The 20,772-nt window shown below is 28.0% G+C and overlaps 1 protein-coding gene across 7 annotated transcripts in view; it reads left to right on the top strand.

Moving 5' to 3' along the window:
• Window positions 1-677: 677 nt before the first annotated feature.
• Window positions 678-20,772, top strand: part of wap (DDB1 and CUL4 associated factor wap) — a 50,272-nt gene continuing 30,177 nt past the window's right edge. Inside the window, exons 1-4 of one of the 7 annotated variants that reach the window (XM_075362777.1) lie at window positions 678-857; window positions 11,783-11,941; window positions 13,747-13,879; window positions 17,675-17,816. In XM_075362777.1, the coding sequence (XP_075218892.1) occupies window positions 13,767-13,879; window positions 17,675-17,816 (255 nt within the window). In that variant the 5' untranslated portion in view covers window positions 678-857; window positions 11,783-11,941; window positions 13,747-13,766. Of the gene's footprint in view, window positions 858-895; window positions 1,052-11,782; window positions 11,942-13,722; window positions 13,880-17,674; window positions 17,817-20,772 lie in introns of those variants that run through there. The other 6 variants (XM_075362773.1, XR_012756072.1, XM_075362775.1 and 3 more) reach the window with 6 other exon arrangements.

Genomic DNA, 20,772 nt, shown 5'->3' with positions numbered 1-20,772 from the left:
AGATGTAATGTAAGGTAAGTTTTTTTAGTAGAATTACTACATAAACTAATGACAAACAATTCATGTTTATTTCTTTGTATGGTAAGGGATTTTGTGGCCCCAGTGTAGTTAGTGTAGCATACATTTTTAACATGCACCTTTGTATCACACTCTGGTTTTATTCTTCTAACAGAATAGTCAATTCTATCTATTTGTTATTCCATACATGATTATTGTTTAATTAATTTTTAATTGACTACAGCGATAACAAGAAAGGGAGGGATAAGAAAAAATATTATTCTGCTATTTTTCATTAATTCAATTTATCAACATAATTGAACTGACTTGAAAATGACCCCGCACACGTACGAATGTAAGAACCGTTTATTAAATAAAAGTGGTAAAATATTTTCTATTTTTATGTTATATATTGATTTTCTCTTCCTTTTTATATTAAAAAACAAATTTCAATTGAATTTAAAGTTACTTTGCTGTCAAAATGCAGAAGAGAATGTGCGACTGTCACATTTATTGATAAGAAAAAAAACCACTTTAATTATTTATTGTTAAGAAATTTATTTTCTTTTATAATTTTATTCCAGAATTTTTTTTATTCTTTAATTTACTTACCTTACGATTATTCTAATGCAAATCAAAAAATGGTAAAAAGGGAATTTTTGGTTTGCAGTAGGGAGTTTTTGAGCCCAATTAATTAGTATTGTATCGAGTTAGGGTATTGTTTTAATGATTTTCATTGCTAATTAAATTTGAGAAGACATGAAGTTTTAATTAAATGGGTCGTTTAATATGAATATGAACCTTGTCTTAGCATTGTTTTTTAAATGTGAACCTTCTTGATTGGAAATTTCTTAGAAAAGGTAGGCCTGTTGATATGTTCGGATGTTGTGCATAACCCTCTTGTTTACGGAGTACTGTTGATGGGTTTATTTAGCTATGCCATTAAGTGTGTAAGCATGAGTAAATTTTTAAAGTTATACTTATCTCGTAGTCTCATTCTGGTGTTTCGTATTTCTTTTCCTTCTGTTTACAGATTATAATTAACTAACCATATGTAAGTATAAAGCTTAAATGTATATTACTTGTTCCCGGTAGGAACTTTGTAAATGTGATTGGTGTTTTATATTTTACTTGTCTGTTCCAAACTGTTTTTTTTGTAATTGCCGACTGGTGGAAACGGGGTCTTACTGTTCGCAAAATTTAGTTAAATGTTCTACTTAAAAGAATCGTTTATTTTTGGCATTTAAGCGACAAGTTTGTATGGGTTGGCAGATTGTTAATGTATTACCTCCGTTTTTAGTTGTCCATTATTACTTCAAATAAACTGTTGAATGTAGCTTCAATAGTTAACTTGTTTCTTTGGCCTTACATCAAATTAATTTTTTTTATTTATTTGTACAAAGTAATTATATTCTCAACCTGAAAATTTGGATATTTTCCTTTTATTAAACCATTTAAATTTGAAGCTAAATGTATAGATAGCAATAAGTGCTGCTGCATTTATTTGATGTGTGTATATTACGGATCTTATGGGGATTTTCTTAATCCAAAATTGTGATTTGTTAATAGGTTCTGTGTTTTATTAAACTTTTAAATTTTTTTACCTGTTTGCTGATAAAAGTTTGTAAATCTCTATTTTTGAGATATCTGTCCATTTATAATGGTAGAAGCTAAGATATTCTATTTTTTATCTTGTTAGTTATATCTAAAAACTTCAGTACACTGTTAATTCTCAACAAAATTAAATTAGTGTCTCATAAAATATATATATATATTTCTAGAAGTAGAGTTTAATTTCAGGTCTCAAAACTAGACTAGGATTTATTAATTGCCATATTGCACTACATAAGTGGCTGATTTATGGTCATTGTTGGCTTGTCACAGATGTAACCTTGTTGCCTAAAAACCTTGCAGCTTTTAGTGTGTTTAATGTTTATCCATGAATGGTATGTATTATGTTTATATACCTAAAATAGAAAGTTTAATGCTATAGAATGTTTAAAGTACAATGTACAGGTACCCCACGAGGAAATTGACATACTTCCCAGGTGTATTCCTGTCATCAAAATAATGAAAACGTTCACATAAACATAGGCCTGGAAACACTTTGTTAGAGAGTTATGGCTAGTGAAAACTTTTGCTTGGAATTCGGTTCCCCTGGTGAAATGAGGTTGTAATGAAATTTTTTAGAAAGTTAATTGAGGGGCAAGATTAATGGTTTCCCATGGTTTTTTACCTGAAAAATTGAATAAAATAGATTCTGTATCCAGTAGTTTTCATGATATCTGAAGTAAAACTGAAAAAATTGTTTGAAAATTGCTTTTTAGGTCTGCAATACAATAACTTTGTTAAATGACTAATAAATACGTAAACTTTATTAACAAAACTTGCAGAGAATTTAATTATAAAAAAGTGAGGTAAATAAGTCCACTAAAAATCAAATAAATATTTTTAAAAAATCAAATTTTACTGAAGAAAAAAACAACAAAAAATGAATGAAATGACTTGCACGAAAAAAATTGTTATATTTACTTTTGTTTTATTTTTTAAATTTAATTTTCATACCTTACAGATACTGTTCAAAATGATATAATTGATAGTTTATGCAAAATCTAGTGCGACATACAACACCAGAGGAAACTTTTCTAACAGTATCACAGTCGTTCTTAAGATGTTGAAAGGCATTTAAAATTCAGTTCAATAATTCTTTGGAATTAACTTTCTCTGCATAAAAAGGTTTCCTTCAAATGACCCCAAAGATAATAGTCCAAGGGATTTAAATTGGCAGACCTACAGGCCAATTAATTGGCCCAGAAAACTTAAGCTTAAATGCTGTCTAACATCTGAATAATGAGGTGGTGTGCTATCATGTTGGAATAAAATTTGCTGCCTTATTTCAAGAGGTACATATAGAAGAACTTGGAATTTTAGTAATTTTTTTATTTGTTCACTTACACTATGTTTTTTTGTTCAACTTAATGCATTTATAAATTTTGTCATGAAATATGTTGAATATTGGTTTTTGTTTGATTTATGTAAAGTTTGAATATAATGTTTAATATCTTTATGCGTGTCCTTTTTGTTCGTTTTCAAAGGTTGATTTTTTTATTATGATTGCTTGAAGGTGTTCTTTTGCGTGTTCTGAATTTGTACCCAGTTCTCCTATTGGTGTATGAGGTGCAGTCATTTCAATTTAATTTATCATTTCTGGATTGCTGTGTTTTTTTAGTTTGTTATATGATTTTGTGTTTTGTTTTTGATTTTAAAATTAACTTTTGGTATTATTACCAGATTACTTTCTGGTATTATTATCAGATAATGATGGCAGTATTGTATGATAGTTGGTTAAAGTGTGTTGTTAGTGCTATGTATTTTCTGTCATTAGGTATATTTTTGATTTTGTCCTGTTCCATATGTAATATTTTTTGTGTAATTGTGGGTGGATAGTAATTAGTCTCTTGGATATTTTATGGTACTAAGTTCTTCAGTACAGGCTGACAAGGGTTTGTATAGCAGGTGGTGTAATATGTATGTGAAAGCTGCATGTTTGTGGTGTTTGAATTAAAGGTGTTGATAAACAGATGTATCAATTATATTGGGTTTTTTTTTATATTTAAAAGTGTAATTTTTTTTATGCAGTGCATTCAAGGAATGTATATGCGTCTTGTGTTCAGATTCTACAATGATGATGCAGTTGATAAGTGTGAAGAATGTATGACGAAAAAAGTAATTATTTAAAGAGGTGACATGTATTCAAAATTCAATAATGTTGCCATATATTGTTGTTTTCACTGTGCAGATTATAAGTATATTAAAAAAGTGTTGCTTTATTGTTATTTTTGATTTATAACAATTTTAAAATGATAAAAAAATTACCTATTCCTGTAGCAGCAAGAGTAATATTTGAATTTGTCTGAATGTTTGAATTCAATATTCTGTTCTCTAATATTTACATTTTAAAGTTTTAGCGAAACAAGCATTAGGTTATGTTTGGTTAGTTAGTTTTGTTGATATTGTACCAAGTTCAGTCCATGGAATCATTAGTTACCTAACCTCATAATTAATTATTAATTCTATAATTTACTAATTTCAATGAAATTTGCAATAATTTTAGTTACTGGTAGATTATAATGAAATATTAACGTGATTAAATTACAAAAAAATGAAATTAAATGAAACTTTGTTTAATATCAACAAACATAAACTAATGCTTGCTTTGTTCGCTAACCACATCTAATTAAAAAACTATGGTAGCACAACACTTTTTTTGTATATTTATAATCATCACAGTGAAAACAACAACATATGCCAAGGTTATTGACTTTTGAATGTGTCATCTTTCTAAATAATTACCAAAAAAATATATTAAATAAGTAAATGTTGATAAATGCATAATTTTACCATCTATTTATTAAAGAAGTTTTAATTTTAACTCTTAACCTAACTTAATGTGGTCGCTAATTAAACACTTTACTGATAAGTTACTTTACTGATGAAGGAACAATTATTTTATAAAGATCTGGAAGCATAATTTGTTTGTGAGTTGTTAATAATCTTTTGATATTTTTGCAGTGTTGTAACATTACTATTTTTGCATTTTATTATTTTTTTGTTTTGTTTACATTAGCTTAAAAATGAATATCTTCCTAGTAACATCAAAGTTGATTAATTAAAAAAATACTGAATTGTTCCTAATAATCTTTATTTGTTTTTGGAGACTATACATATTATATGATGGTCATTCACACCCATTTTATAAAACTATTATTTAAAACTCAGGATTGTTTTTCTAAATGATTAATTATAGCATAATTGATGTGTTTTTCAGTGGAATCGTACCACCTTCTCAGTGTATTGTCAATGTTTGTGGTGTAATAATAGTACAGTAAAGTCTGCCTTTAATCTAAATGGGTCTGTGTTCTAATTTTAGTCAGGTTTCACACTACAAAATTTATCTCATGCAGTAAAAGTAAAGTAAATTTAGTTGGGCATCAGTCTGTTACTAGTGTGAATAAATAAATAAGTCCTGACCTATTGAATAATGTTCTTCCTTTTTGAAAGAACTAAATTAAATTTTTGTCTCCTTGATGTTTTTCTTTGTTTTAATTTATAAATAACAGTGATTTATAATTCATCAATTAATTTTTTTGTTACCATTGTTACATTTTTATTACATTGGAGTCTCAGTAGTCTGGCACTAAAAATATCATGATGTATACATGTTAGATGAAAAACTTCTTTTGAAAAAATTCTGCATTTTGATAAAAATTTTTGTCATTCATGACAAAAAACCATAGATTCTTTTTTCATGTTCGTATAACAATTTTATTCAATATGTGACATTAATTGTAAGATTGTACTGTAAAATGTTTTATTGAAAGAGTGTAGGCTATTTAATGTTATTGTTTTGTTTTGTATGTAAGTGTTGTGTTCATCCACCAGGTATTGCACAGTAGTAGTTGCAATACTTCTAATTTGTAAGAAAGGTTTTTATTTTTCATTAAAAGTTTTTTAACGATTTTTTTTTTTAATACTGTACTATACTAAATAAGATTTTTTGTTAATATTACTTTAAAATATAATTATTACAGTAATGATTATTTTAATAAAAAACAGTAATATAATTAAAATTCAAATTTATTTTCATTATTTTCTATAAATAGTACTGAACTATACAGTAGTATTATATGTATTTGCAAAAATCCAGTAATCCAGTATTTTTGATAATTCGGCACCACCACCAGATTACTGAGACTCCACTGTATATATCATTTAAGTTAGTGAACTGTAAGTAGGATTGCTCTCTATTCACCGTGTTACGAGTTGACAAGATAATCAATTAATAGGATGTGTGAGTGGAATGGTTTTCATAATGATTGATCTGAATAGTTTTTCTAAGGTTTTTAGCTAAAAAGGTGTCACATATTTGTTTAGTATCTTGGTTAACTTGTTTACATTTCACTAACACCTTCCAATCGGTTTGTGTCTGCCAAGATTGTCATACCAGACATTTCCGATCCGTTTATTTTATAAACCTATTGTATCATATGTTAAACCTATCAGTGTGGTAGTTAACCACCTTGCACAGAAAGACCTATTTTAAATTTTCTCTTATTGTATACTGGGCATTAACATTTCTCAATTTGCATCTGTTCATTAATTCAGTTTTATGAGGAAATGTAAAATAAAGAACGTAGTGATGACAATGTTAGGGTCTATTGTACAATGTTTCTTATAGTGGGTTTTTGGGATAAAAAAGGAACTCTGTTTACACCAATGTCTATGAGACCAAGCAGTGCTCCCATCTGTATGAAAATAGTTGCCAAAGTTCCTGGTTCAAACAATATTCTGGTGTTTAAATCTTGCTTCGTCAATATACAGGAACTTTCTTTCCTTGCTTGCAGTACTTTGCTGGATGCCAGTTGTTGGACATTATTTATGTCCACTTATGCTATTAAAATATGCCTATGTTTCAATTAGATTATTTTATTTTTAATCTTATTTCTGATTATTTTTATTTGTTCCTTGTGTGAGTGGGTTTTTATAGTATCATGAATAAATTGACAATTTATCCAATTGAAATTATCAATTTGTCTTGAATTAACCTATGCTTGGAATGAGTTCGTATTAATAATCATTTTGTCTTTAAACTGGGTTGAGTTTAAAATTCTTTTATCTTTTGAATGTTATAATTGTCATTCCAAACTTTTATTTGAATGGTATTTGTCGGCTACTAAATTTTATTCAATATTGTAATGTTTATGGCATCGTTAAAATATTTTTTGCTGTTTAAAGTGTAATTAATTTTAACGGTTTCATATTAATCTTTATACAGGAAATGGATGTTCCATTATAAATTAGTTATGCAAGTTTTAGTTCTTAATTGAAGATTATAAGTTTAAGTTTAAAATGTGGATTGCTGGCAGTTATTTGGCTGTATCATGTTACCCCGTTCTGATCCCAGGTCTTTCTAAACTCTTCATAGGTGATTTTTTATTGATTGAGGTTTATAGTAGGAAATTAATCAGGTATTTGGTGCATGTAGTATGAAATCATACTATACGTGGGCTCATACTGATGAAATTCATGAAAGCTAGAGGGGGGTGTTTGTTACTGTAATTGTGTCTGGAATGTCTTTGGAATTGTCTGTGGATAAAATCTAACTACTAATTTATCTTTAGTTTTCGTGATGTATGTTGTACTTTACATTATTTTATTTTTCTACGTGTATAAATCTTTTCTTAATTATGTGTATATTAATTCCTGGTAATAATTTTCAGTTGCAGATTAAACCTTTATAGTAATTTACATTCAATTACATTCAAGTGTTTCAGTAATTTATTACTATTTTTATTATTAACATAATATTTGATATATTTTCCCTTTATTTTAGATGTATCTATTTTATGGTGGGTACTTGATTTTGGTTTTCCAAACATTATTTAAGTAACCAAGTATATATGTATATTATGCCAACTTCCTTATTCTATAGGTCAGGAAATAATAATCTCCTACCATGGTTAGAATCCGGCACCTGCTGCATTTGACCTTTTCTGTTCTAAAGATTGTGTTGACCAGTGTTATTGGCATTTGTTTGGCTTGTTTTATTAAATATTATCAATATTTTCTTATTTCAAAAAGTGCTACTTTCAGTTTACTTGTCATAGAAAACTGTTTGTAAAAATAATAATTTCAGTTATAAAATGTGTTTTATAACTGAAATTTACATAGGTAATTCTAGCTGCTGATTTCCTATTTATTAAGCAAATAAATAGAAATGTACTATTGTAGCATTTATTACTTAATGAAGAAATGTTAGTTTCACCTATTGTTAGGCATTGTGATATTTAATAACAAATTTTGGTAAAATGATGTCAGTAGAGAGAGAGAGAGAGAGAGAGTGAGTGTGTGTGAGTGGGTGAGCAAGTTAATGCTTGATCATTGTGTAGGGCAAAAGGCAATTGTCAAAGTATTAATTTTTTTAATTTAAAAGTAATGAATGATTGATTTACATACATTTGTATTTATGTTACTTTGGATTGTTATATTTTAAAATTGATGTTTTACATATGCAGTCTTGTAAACATAAATAACATTTTGTAATACTAGTGCATGTTATTTGTAATGAATGGGTGTAAAACAGTTGAATAATAAAGTGTTTGTGTTAAAATATAGAATAAATTATTTACAAATATAATTCAAATTGAATTTAATGCATTTCTGAAAATTTTAATTAATACTGCATAATCATTAAATTAAAATGACTGAACTGAATTAAAAAGTATATGCAAATAATTCCCAGTAGTCTATTTATAATAAGAAAATGTTATACTGGTGTCATCATATTTACATAAAATAAAGTTTAGTTCACGAAATGGGTGATTTTTCATTTCTTTTATCATATAAGTATTTATGATACTTAGGAGACATTTTTTAATTAAAAGATAAATGATTGAGATGAAATGGTTTTGAGAATTTGTTCTTTTGACTTTATTAGTTAATTTCTTCATGTTGCAGTTTGAATGCTTGTCTGTGGGTTAGCATTCTGCTTAATTAGTCTTTATTGCTATTCTAACAGAAAGTTCTGTAGTAAAATAATCATTATTCTTGATTTACTTTAAGAGTTGTCCTGTTGTAAACAAACTGTGTGCTGTTGTAATGGTCTGTCTTGAAATTTATGTGTACAACTTTGGATAAAACTCTCCTTACGGGCTAACTACTTCTACAAAGTAACTAATTAGAAAATTCTTCAGAAAATTGGACAACACACATATTCTATTTGCATATTTATTCTTTTCTTTTTTTCCTATATATTATTTTAATTTTCTGTATTTTTTTATTTCCTTTCAGTTTTATCTTTTTTATTTTTTCAGTAATGACAAATTTAAGTTAAACCTGTAATATTAAAACTTCATTACAGTACTAACAAAATAATTCAATTAATTAATTTGCAGTAATTTAATTTCTATGGATTGTAAATAATTTTTGTATTCTGCATAAAATCAGTAAACATATTACTGATTTTATACAGAATACTGTAAAATTGTAGTTCTTAATCCATCTGCAATTCTGTTCAAATTGGGTTCGTAAGAAGATTTTGATGATGAATTGGTATTCAAATTATGACCATAATTTTAACTGCTGCCATAATAATGACATCTTTTTTTTCAAAAATAATTCTCTTCTTTTTCAACATGTTTCTCATACTTCCAATTGTCAGCTGATATTCATGGTATACCATCTTCTAGCAATTTTTCCATGTCTTTTATTTTACATGTTTTGTTATTACGCACTATATACCCTTAAATCTGGCTCCAGACCATTTCTGTTGGATTTAATGTGCAGTGGTAGGGAGGTAATCATAAAATGACATGACCTTTTTTCAGGTGATTTCATCCACAATAAATCTTTTGAAATGGGATTTGTATTGTTTGACTATTTTTATTAATTCAATTTTTATATTTGTTCGTCAAAAGCAATATTTTTGCCCTTTAGCCACTAAATTATATCGGCCTTCAACCACATGTTAGGAATACGTTCACTTTTTACATTATGACAAGACATATTGTTTATACTACTACATTGTTACCCAGTAAAAGCTCACAGTTTTTTGAACCAATTCATGAAAACATCTCCATTCATTTCTTGATGGCAATCACCGCTTTTTGATTCAAAAACCAACAAAAAACCATCTCCATTGCCGATGTGCAGAATTATTTTATTTTTCTAGGCATAGATTTTAAATTGCATCTGAACTGTTCCAGAAATTCAGTTTTAAAATCTTGTAATACACAAAGATAATAACCAATAAAGTAAGATGTTTATGCGCCGATGAACATACGGAAACCAAAGAAGTTAAAGAATTATTAATTTGCATGATAATTTACTAATTTCTTGTATTTTTTGATAATAGCCTAATAAAAGTAGATAAGTAAAATAACAATAAATAATGTGAGAATGATTAATTTTTTATTTTATGTTTTCATTTCATGCTGAATCAATAGAGTTTTATGAATTAATTGCTTGACAACTGTATTTAAAGTTGTATCACTGTTGACAAAAATATGATAGACGATAAAGTATTATAAATACTGGTGAGGACTAACAAATTGAGTCACCTGGTACATTATTACTATTAACTACTACTAACACAATTACATATGCTGCAGTAGAATCTCACTTCTACAAACAACAAGTAGGATAGCTTTTTTGCTGAACACGCTATAAATTACATTTAAAAAAAATGTGGATGCATACCAGTTACAATAGAATCAACTTTTACAAATCGCCTCAAAGAAATAACACACATAAAAGTATATTAATCACTGCATGAAACGTTTACACATAGCACTTAAAACAGATAACTCAAAGAACAACTTGAAATTTACAAACTGAAAGTTTGACAAAATTAGTATAATAAATGATAGATACAACAGATATTAAACATATTACTCAAGTATACATTAAGTGGATCTCCTAACTTTTTTAAGAGAAAAGTTAAGAGATCCACACTGAAAAAGAAGTTTGATAATTAGCTCTTCAAGGCCATTCAGAAGAACTATTTCCATGTAATTGAAGATTTGTTTTTTATAATTTTATATATTAATTTAAAAAAACACATTCTGTTAACAGTGCATAGAATGATTTTTGTGCTTATTGTATTTTTAATACAGTGTTAAATTAAATAAATTTATATTAAATAAAATAAATACGTTAATTAAAAACAAAAATACAATCTTAACACTCAATTTTCGACTTATTTGGCGATGATGCTAGGTAACTACTTTGGGCAGGTCTGTCTGACATTTACTCTATATTCATAAACAGTTTGAACTCATTTGCATAATAAAGTGTTGTGGGCACAACACTATGGTTGGTTTATATTTGACTTAAAATGCTGTTATTAGCCAAATTCTTCATATGGATTATTTTTACCACTCTCAGTTGATATGTAAATGGTGTATATTAAATGCTATAACCAGACTTTTGTCATGCCATTGACCTGACATGAGACGCAAGTCGACTCTCAAAAATGACTAATTCGCAAGAGTAACACGCATTCTAGGGAAAATGAGTAGTTCTTTATTGGTTTCATTACCGATCTGAATATGCTCTTGAAATCAGTGTGCAGTGAGTCACTGAAATGAAGATGACATTTAGCCCTAAACTGATATTCAGGGTATTGTTTGTAGGGACTGATTTAGTGAACACCATTCTGAATAGAAAAAGCTACTCTGACTGGCAGCTCTTGCACTTCCTGTGCTTAAAATTTCTTTCAGCTGTAAGAAACACTGGGACAGATAATTTAAAGCAAAAGTACTCTGTTTTGTGGGAAATAAATGCATTTTATACATAATTTCCATTCAGTAGGGGGATGCTTTAATGCTTGTGTGCGTTAATGTTTTTTATTTGATTTTTATTACACCTTGAGCTAAGATTGTTTTTGGTTTCATCTGAAGGGAGGGAGGATATTTTTCAAGCCTGTGGTATGGTGCTTTTTTATATTTAGTACCTGTTTACTTAATTCATATTTTTTGATTGCAGTATGTATTTCAACACACAAAATATGTATTTGATTTTTGGTAGTAGATTTTTTACGATTTTTACATACTTTAGAAACATGTAAAGCTCTGCAGCTTCTTTTTTCATATTTTTGATAAGTATATATTTTTTTAAAAAATAAAACCATTTTTTATTATTTCATTCTAAATTTTGCATAGCATTAAAAAGCGGTAAGAAAAATCATAAAATTTGTTTTAGTTTTAAAGAATTCGTCAGTTTTCAGCTTCCAATGTTATAATCTAAAAGGTGATTTCCAAATAAGCATATTTACATGATTACTGGAATAATGTGTGTGTGTCTGTCTCTCGAGGCATTATGGTTTTTGGGTTGTATTTAGAGAAGTGAATTTCACCTATGCTGTTACGTTCTACTACACTTAACTGTAAGTATGGCTGTGATACTTTCTTATTTTTCATAGCTGTTCAGTACAGTGGCCAAATTATAAAATTTAACTGTAGTTATCGAGGGTTAATGAGTTTGAAATCTTGGTTATTCTTTGTTGATTTTGATGATTGTAATACGTAGGACATTGTACATTCTGGAAGAAAATATTGGAACTTAATGTTTATAGTTGAAGTCATTGTTTTGAATGGCTATACTGCGTAGTGAAATTTATTTGTAAAATTATATCAGTCTTTTTATATTTGTTATATGTAGAATTCATACTTTGCTAGGTTAGACCTTACTGATATTCCAGCTAATGAAGGTTTTCAGTGTGTTTAATAATACATTTTGTTTATGCATATTTCTTTATCGCCTTATTAATTTTTTCATTTTTTTAAACTTGTGTAGAATTGTCTGTCAGATTTAGCAGCTCTATTTTCATATTATTATTGTATATATGTATATGTGTGTATGCCATAATCATAATGGTTGTTGGTGATTCATAATTGACAGTGATGTCATAATGTGACAATAACTCCCAAAAATGACATAGTCATTACAAAGAATAACAAACACCCTATGTCTGGCTTATTAAGAAGAGAGGAATGAAATGGTTTCATGCTACAACTTTACCTGTGGGAATATTTGGTTGCACATAGGCATCATATATGCCACTCTCTGATGAAATGAGTGTGATATTCAACTTTACAAGTACCTTTACTCTGTTCACCACAGTTACTGCATATATAATGGAAAGTAATGAATGGTATTACTTTCAAAGAAAGCACTTGTTTATTGCCTCTTGTACCTCAGATTCTTTATATATATATTAAATGAAATATAAACTCCAAAACACAATAAACAGATAAGTTAAACTTATCATATTAATTCCAAGAATTGATTTTTGCAGGATCATCCTGCATCTTTAGTTGTTATTAAATTCTATGGTTACAGTCCACTACTGAACAGCAGAATTTGCATAGTCACCCATAATAAATTTCAAAATTTTCAAAAAAACAATTTCAAAATAAATAAATATATTTTAATATAATTGTAGAGTATAATAACAAGTAAAGATGCAGGATCCCATGAAAATCGATTATTGGAATGTGGTCAGTTTAACTAATTTATTTACTGTGTTTTGGTGGTTTATATTTCATTTAATATTAAATTTTATTAGTACAGTGGTCAATATGTTAATGAAATATATATATATATATATATATATATGAGAATTTTTTTAAACTGTAAAAGCTGTTTTGTGTTTATATCTGGATTTCAGTTTTTTAATGACGTACTGTAGAATATCTGAAAACATTTTAATTTAATTAAAATAGTCTTTTGTTATTAATGATGTTACTTAATCGAGTTAAACTTGGGAGTCTTCTTTTCTGCTTTTTCAATAAAGTTGAACTAGGTTGATTATTTGTTTGTATTTTAATATTTGATGTATTTAAAAAATGTTATTAAAGAGTATAATGTTTCAAATGTACTAATTACATGTCCATGTATATATCACATACTGAGAACATTCTTGAGGCTTTTTAATGAAAAGATTTAAGTAATTGATAAAAACAGAAAGACTAAAGCATGTTTAAATGGTAAACTATGATTAATATGTGGTTATAGAAAGAGGTAATAAATTCAAACTGTTTCATAAGGGTCGTCAGATATGCTTTTAAAAATTTTATAGTGGGTAGTGAATAATAATAATTTTTTTAATTAGTATTAGAATTATATTATATAATATAAAAATTTTTTTGTTCTTGTATAAATCAGAGTGAATTGTAGTCATGCTTGCAGAGCCCTTGTGGCAAGCAGCAATGACGATGGCAGTACATAGTGCGACTCAAAAACGTAAAGAAATCTACAAGTACGAAGCACCATGGCCTCTTTACAGCATGAATTGGTCTGTTCGACCAGACAAACGCTTCCGGTTAGTATTTTATATTTTAAACGATCCATAAATTTTTACTTTGTTTATTGTGAAAGGTACCTATATTTAATTACTTTAGGAAAGTCGCTGATCTATAATTTCTTGTACATATATTTGTTCTGTTTTGAAAATTTAAAATACTTTGCTTCCAAATTAAATTATACTGATTGCATAAAAGAAAAGATTTAAGCTTCCTGAATATGTAGACCTGTACTGTGTTAATCAATTTTATCATCTAAATTTTTATTTTACTATTTTAAGTAATAATTAAAAAAAAAAATTATTGCTTAAACATAAGAAGGCCATGGAGTTATTATGGAACAAAAATGTTATGTGAATGCTTTAATTGTTACTATTGCATTGTTGGCTTGCTACCAGCTATATTTGTTAGTTGGCAGAGGAAGGTTGACATTTACATTTAGTTAATTTTGCCTGAATTTAGGACAGAAGCTTTAGTACAGTTCTTTATTCTAATTGAAATCATTACCCTCAAAAATTCTTTTTGAATAAAATTTAATACATTTGAAGGTATTAAGTGCCATGAAGTCTGAAAAGTCCAACTTAAAATTTTTGTTTCTAAATATTAAATTTGGCAAGGAAAACTGTTGCATTAATTGTGTTAAGTTGATTTAAATGCAGTTGCATTAATATTATTTTTTTAAATTTTCTTTGTTTAATTTATAACATTTTAATGCTTGTAATTATAATTATAAGTGATTTTTACATTTTTACAAAAAAAATTGACAAAAAGGAATGAAACTGAAAATTAATTGAAAGCATTTTTTAAGCCATAAGAGGATAAGAGATCTTGTATTATGAATGAATTTTGATTGCTTTGTTTTATGCTCAATAAAATTATTATTTTTTTTTATTATTGTAATTGTAAAAATTGACTCGTGCATAGATCTGTATTATTTATATCTGTATAATTTGTTGATATAAATACCTTTTAACTCTATGCTACTTTTATGTTATCACATTTTAAAAATACATTCATGTTTAATTTAATTTATTTTGTTTTCATATGGGCCTTTTTTTATAAAACAAAAATTATTAAGCTCAATTTGGATTTGCTTTTAGACTTTTGTTTGTAAAATGATTCTTTATACTTACATTTACTTCTATTAAGCATAAAATATAGGCTGATTCTATTTGTATACTTCTGTGATGTATTTTAGACCCAAAAATCTGTCAGTTTTGTTAAAAAAGTGTCTGTTTCTTAGCTAAGAAAATCCCCATTGGTGGTTTCTACTAGCTGCTGTTGTGCAGTCATTGACTTTATTAACTATTGTTAGCAGATTTCTGTAATATACTTTATAAGTTCAGTTTTACATAAAAATTTAGCACTCTGATTTTATTTTCATTTTCAGTGAATGGAATTACCTACTTAATGAATTGACTGTTGCAAAATGTTAGAAAAAAACAAGCCTGGATTCTTATATTTCTCTATTTGATTTCTTATACTAGTTATTTCATCTGGTTGTTCTGGTTTTAATGTGTACTACTAATGTCTACTTTGATTTGAATGTTTTTGTAATTTAGAATGGATTTTGTCATTTCTGGTTTGGGTTACATTTTCTCTAAAACTTTCTACAATACTTTATAATTCAGATTGATTCATTTGATTTCTGATGAATATATTTCTCAACTTGTTGCCTATTTATTGCTTAGCATGTACAAAGTAAAAGCAGTGATTTATATTTCTGAAAGGATATCACAATATGTATATTTTCACTGGTACTCATGTTCTATCTTTCAGCTGTAAGAGAATGATTACTAGAAAATTTGAGGATTTTTGTGTGTTGCAGTTCTGTAAGTTTATATCAGTAGTGCTATTGCAGCGCGAGTTTTATTGACATTATGAAATTGAGTGCTTGTTTGTTTTATCAGTAGTATCAAAAGTTTAAGGAAACAGAATTTTTGTGTAAAGGGAAGTATATGGAATAATAACCACTTTTCTTACTATAATGTTAGAATAATCTGATGTAATTTCCATCACAGTCCATGTAAGTTAACTTTTCACATCATCCAAAAATTGGGATTTTTCAGTTGTATGTTAGATGAATCTAACAATCTTTTAAGAGAGAATTTATTAATGAAGCTATATATACATTGGAGATATTGCATACAAAGAAGTTTAAGTTAGGTTACTAGACTCAAGCTGCGTTGTGCTGGAGACTACAGAAAGAAATTATGATACTTGGAGTTTCCAAAGACTGTTTCATTTAAGTGAGAAGATGAATCTTCAGTGTTAATTTATGGGGGTGAAAAACCCACATCTACTAACTGTACACATGTGTGACTCATCTGAAGTTAATGTTCTCCATCATTTCCTGGCAGAGATTTATGATCTTTTGTTTTCATGCAAAAGATAGTGCATGCACACTCCCTTCTGGGTATGGTTTTTTATTCATATAATAATTCCAGAAATCTCCAGACAACTTGTGTAACTTTGTTCAGTCAGGGTCCATAGGCAGCTGCATCCCTTATTTGTATTGTGGGTATACCTGTAGCTTGTTTCTATTGCATCATTGGATTTCCAGGTCAGGATAACCTTAGTTAATTATTAGGAAACGACTGTGAACAGAGGAGCCAGGAAACAATAACTAGGAGATGATAGTGTTAATGATTCTAGTTCCAATATTTTTTTACGATTCTTATCAAACATGCCATATAGGGGCTGTATTACATACATAAAAAAATATCAAAATAGACTGTATTATTAACTCTTGTTCTTCATACACGAGACAAGCTGAACTACCTGTTCCCAAGTACAAGGTCTTATTTATAATCTAGAAGGAACATTTAGTCCACATTCGAAAAAAGAAATTTAATTTTAATTCTTTTATCCCTGAAATCTTTTAATAAATTTTATGCTTAGTGTGTAAATCATAAAAAACTGTTCCTGCAGTTTGGAAGAATGAACAAAAACTTTTAAAATCTCAAGAAAGTATTATGTGGAATTCGTATATGCTTCTGTTAATTTTAATTTTCATAGCTTAAAATGGATCCTGCATGTGGTAAATTAAAAATAAATTAACTACTGGGGAGTAGGTTTTATTTTCAGAACTTTTAAGTAGAACATTTTTGAAATGTAATAGAAAATATCAAATTCTGCAATTTCTATGCCGTTCATATTAGAAAAAAAGTAAGAGAAATAACAAGTTATAGAAAAAGTATAGCTTTAGTAATCTAAACTTTCTATGATGACAGTTTTTCGTAAAGTGCTTATTTTACAAGTTACTGATGTGAAATTTAAAAAAGTCTTACTTTTTTGAGAAATTTTTAAAGCAAGTTAATTTTAAATCTTTTTCTACAGTGAATGAACAAATAAACTGATGAAATATGTGGAACTATGTTATTGTTATTTAAATTATTTGAGTTTTGTTTTTGAAACCATTATTGCTAAATAAGTTTTGTCCAGTAATTGTAAAATATATCTCATTTAAGGAAAAATCAGGTCAGCCATTTCAAGTGTTATACTTGGGATAGTAGTACTTCATTGTGTCTAGATTCCATTAACATTTTATTATTTATTTCAAAATGATCAAGAAAACAGACTTTGTTGTAAATAAAATGTTCATAAAAAATAGCTTAATTTTTTAACATTTTAGTAATAAATAGATATAATACTCATTGAAATATAAATGCTCATTAAATAAATACTCATTAAAACTTCTGGTGACATCAATTGTGTATGGACTCATTGATTTGTAACAAAGTGTATCTTATTATTATGTTAATATTAGTTAAATTATTATTGTGAATGTAAATACTTTTTTCTAATTTTAACAGATTAGCTTTAGGAAGTTTCGTAGAAGAGTACAATAACAAAGTTCAAATAGTGTCACTTGATGAGGATACCTCAGAATTCAGTCCAAAAAGTACCTTTGACCATCCGTATCCTACAACAAAAATTATGTGGATACCTGATAGTGTAAGTAGTTAGTTATGTGTGAATTTATATCTTGTACACAGATATGTGTAAAACTGACAAACTTTGATTGCTCTACTACCTATGTGAATATAAAATTGATAAAATGTATTTTCATAATTATGTTAAATGATTTTGTGTGTTCTTAATTCTGAAGTCTGAATTTTTCCATCAAAATTTATTTTTAAAAATTTAAGTGTCCAACATTTTTATATAATAGGATATCTACATGTGTTTTTATCAATTTACTATTTATTATTAAGGATTATAAATAGATAAACAATGCATGTTTGTTGTTTGTGATAACAAAACATTACATACTGTGACATCGTACCCTCTTTAATAAAGCTTCCATGAACAAGTTTGAACATGTTTTTTTATTTAAAGTATATATAAACTAGTTTGATCTGTTGCTATTTTTTTTTTTAATAATATTACCTTATTTAGATTGAAGTGTTAATTGTAACTAACTGAAATTCAGATAATAATAACTATGAGTGAAGAGTAAAATCTTATTATGCCTCATAAGTGTATAAATCATTCATGCAGTTTTTGGTTTTTTGTTGTGTTTCGGTATGTTCACTGTAAATTCTTTAAAAAAATTTACACTTTTAATTAAAAAAGCTTGTTAGTTATACTTTGGCTGTAAAATAAGTGACCAGGATAAGATGTGCTCCTCATGTATATGCACTAACTCTACCATCTACTTAGATTGGCTAAAAGATACATGAAAGATCATGTAGTATTCATATGGTTTGATGTAAACCAAAAGATTACATTACTGATTGCTATATTTTCCTAACTGGTATATCTAGAATTTCTTTGAAATTTAAGCATACAGGATTGTGCCCCTCATTGCCATCAGGAGTCGAGACCTGTACATCACACTGAAGCCCTGCTATAGGTTCAGAAAAGCTTTTATTTTAAAATAGTGATGAGGAAGTGGAGATTATGGAAGGTGATAATACAGACTTTGAAATCCAGTAAGTAATCCATATCTTATATCATAAGGTGTGGTAAATGATTTGGATTGGAATTTCAAATTATCAATAAGTCAAGCTAAACATTTAAGTTAAAGATTGCAAAGCTAGAATTTACTTCAAAAAGGATACACAATCTCAATATTTTGTAACGGTTAGAAAGTTATTTTTTAGTATTTTCATGAGGAAAATAATTGTTTTTATATGGATGTTGATGACCTTTCATTGTAATTAGGGTAAGCTCATTTACCTGATGAGTGGCACTTTTTTTTTACTGAGCAAACCTTTTATACTTTAAAAGTAGTTCTACTTCATTATGGTTAACGAAATATTTTTGTACCAGTTGTTTATAGTATTAATATAAAAGATGTTATTAAAATGGTTTAGTAAGAAAATTAATATATTAAGTATTTGTGGAGAATTAAAAGTAGTAGCTCTTTTGAAATGCAGATGGATATGTTAAGTTATGTTTTGTTTGTGAGTGGGACTGCTGAACACAGGATCAGTGATATATGATGAATAATGGAAGAAAAAAACAAGTAAATTTAACTAGATGAAAAAAATTATTGTTATGAACTCCTAGCTGAAACCAAAAAACATTTTTGCCGCTCTACTTCAAATTGGGATTTATTATAAGTTTTTTGTAAATGCAATGAAGGACAGTTGTGATTTTATATATGCAAGGCAAAAATTTTCAAATTAAACTCCACATGAAGCGATCTAAAACATTTTTGTTCAGACATCATTTAAAGAGATATGTGAAATATTTCTGGATTTCAATTTATCAGAAAATAATCTAGTTATTGTGGATAAATTTGCTATTAATTCATGCAGAGCAGTGCAATGTAATATATTTCTAAAAATCCAATTCCTTCATTCTTATCTACATTTTTTTCAATTATGAGAATCAGTAAAATATTGTCTACATTTTTCATTCTACAATTTATTTACACAAAGTTAGGGGTTCAACATGTATATCATTTTTCTACACAGTAAACTGCCTTATCAATGCACTTGGTCCAGCGGTCCACTAGCTTGCGTATTCCTTCTAAGAAGAAGCTTTTTGGTTGGTTGCGAAGCCTCTTGCACCGCTTCCTGCAAGTCTAATTCTGTGGAAAATCTACAATCTTCAAAGCATCCTTGAGCGGCCTAAACAGATTAAAGTCGAAGGGAGCAAGATCTGGGCTGTAGGAGGGAGGGTGTTCCAGTACCTCAAAATTCAACTTGTTGATGGTTTGAACAGTATGTCAAGCATGTGCGAGCGTGTTGTCTTGTAACAGCAACACTTCCCTCAATAATAGACTGCTCAGAAGCCGAGCTCGTCATGGATGATTTGATGGGCAGAACCATGACTGAAGTTCAAAGAAGATGCAGCCTCATTGACGGTAACTCACTCATTTGCCAGAACCATCTATTGAGCTTGCTGAATCTTGTCTGTAGTGGAGATTGACAGGTGTCCTACTCCCTCTCTGTCCAGCCACTTTTAAACTTCTCGATCCATGATAAAAACATTTACGAGATAAAGCAATCAACCTTGAAGGTGTATTATGCCAAAATGTTGATAATTTTTAACCTGCCTTTGTAATAATGGATTTTCAGTTATAGTAAAGTAATACATTATATATTAATATTTCTTATCCATAAAACTAAAAATTATTTGTTGCACTGTACTATTGCACCCTTGCTATGGCTAACCACATCCTAACATATATTAACTACAAATTTTCTTAATTTTAGAGCTTTCATTAAATTAATAATAATTTCTATTAATCTTATTAAAATTAAAATTAGAAAGTACTCTCATAAATTTTCTTCCCTATTTGAAATATTTAGTCAGCCTTTAATATATTTACTATTGAACTAATTAATGATTGGATAATCCAACAGCAAGTGGTAGGATTTCTGGAACCCTCATGTTGCACACAGGGCACTCTTGTTGAGTCGAGGTCATGCTCCTGGCCTTCCGTATGTAAATTATT

This window comes from Lycorma delicatula, chromosome 4 (genome assembly GCF_047948215.1).
Source record: "Lycorma delicatula isolate Av1 chromosome 4, ASM4794821v1, whole genome shotgun sequence".
Classification (NCBI taxonomy): domain Eukaryota; kingdom Metazoa; phylum Arthropoda; class Insecta; order Hemiptera; family Fulgoridae; genus Lycorma; species Lycorma delicatula.
This window is presented reverse-complemented; position numbering and strand designations above follow the sequence as displayed.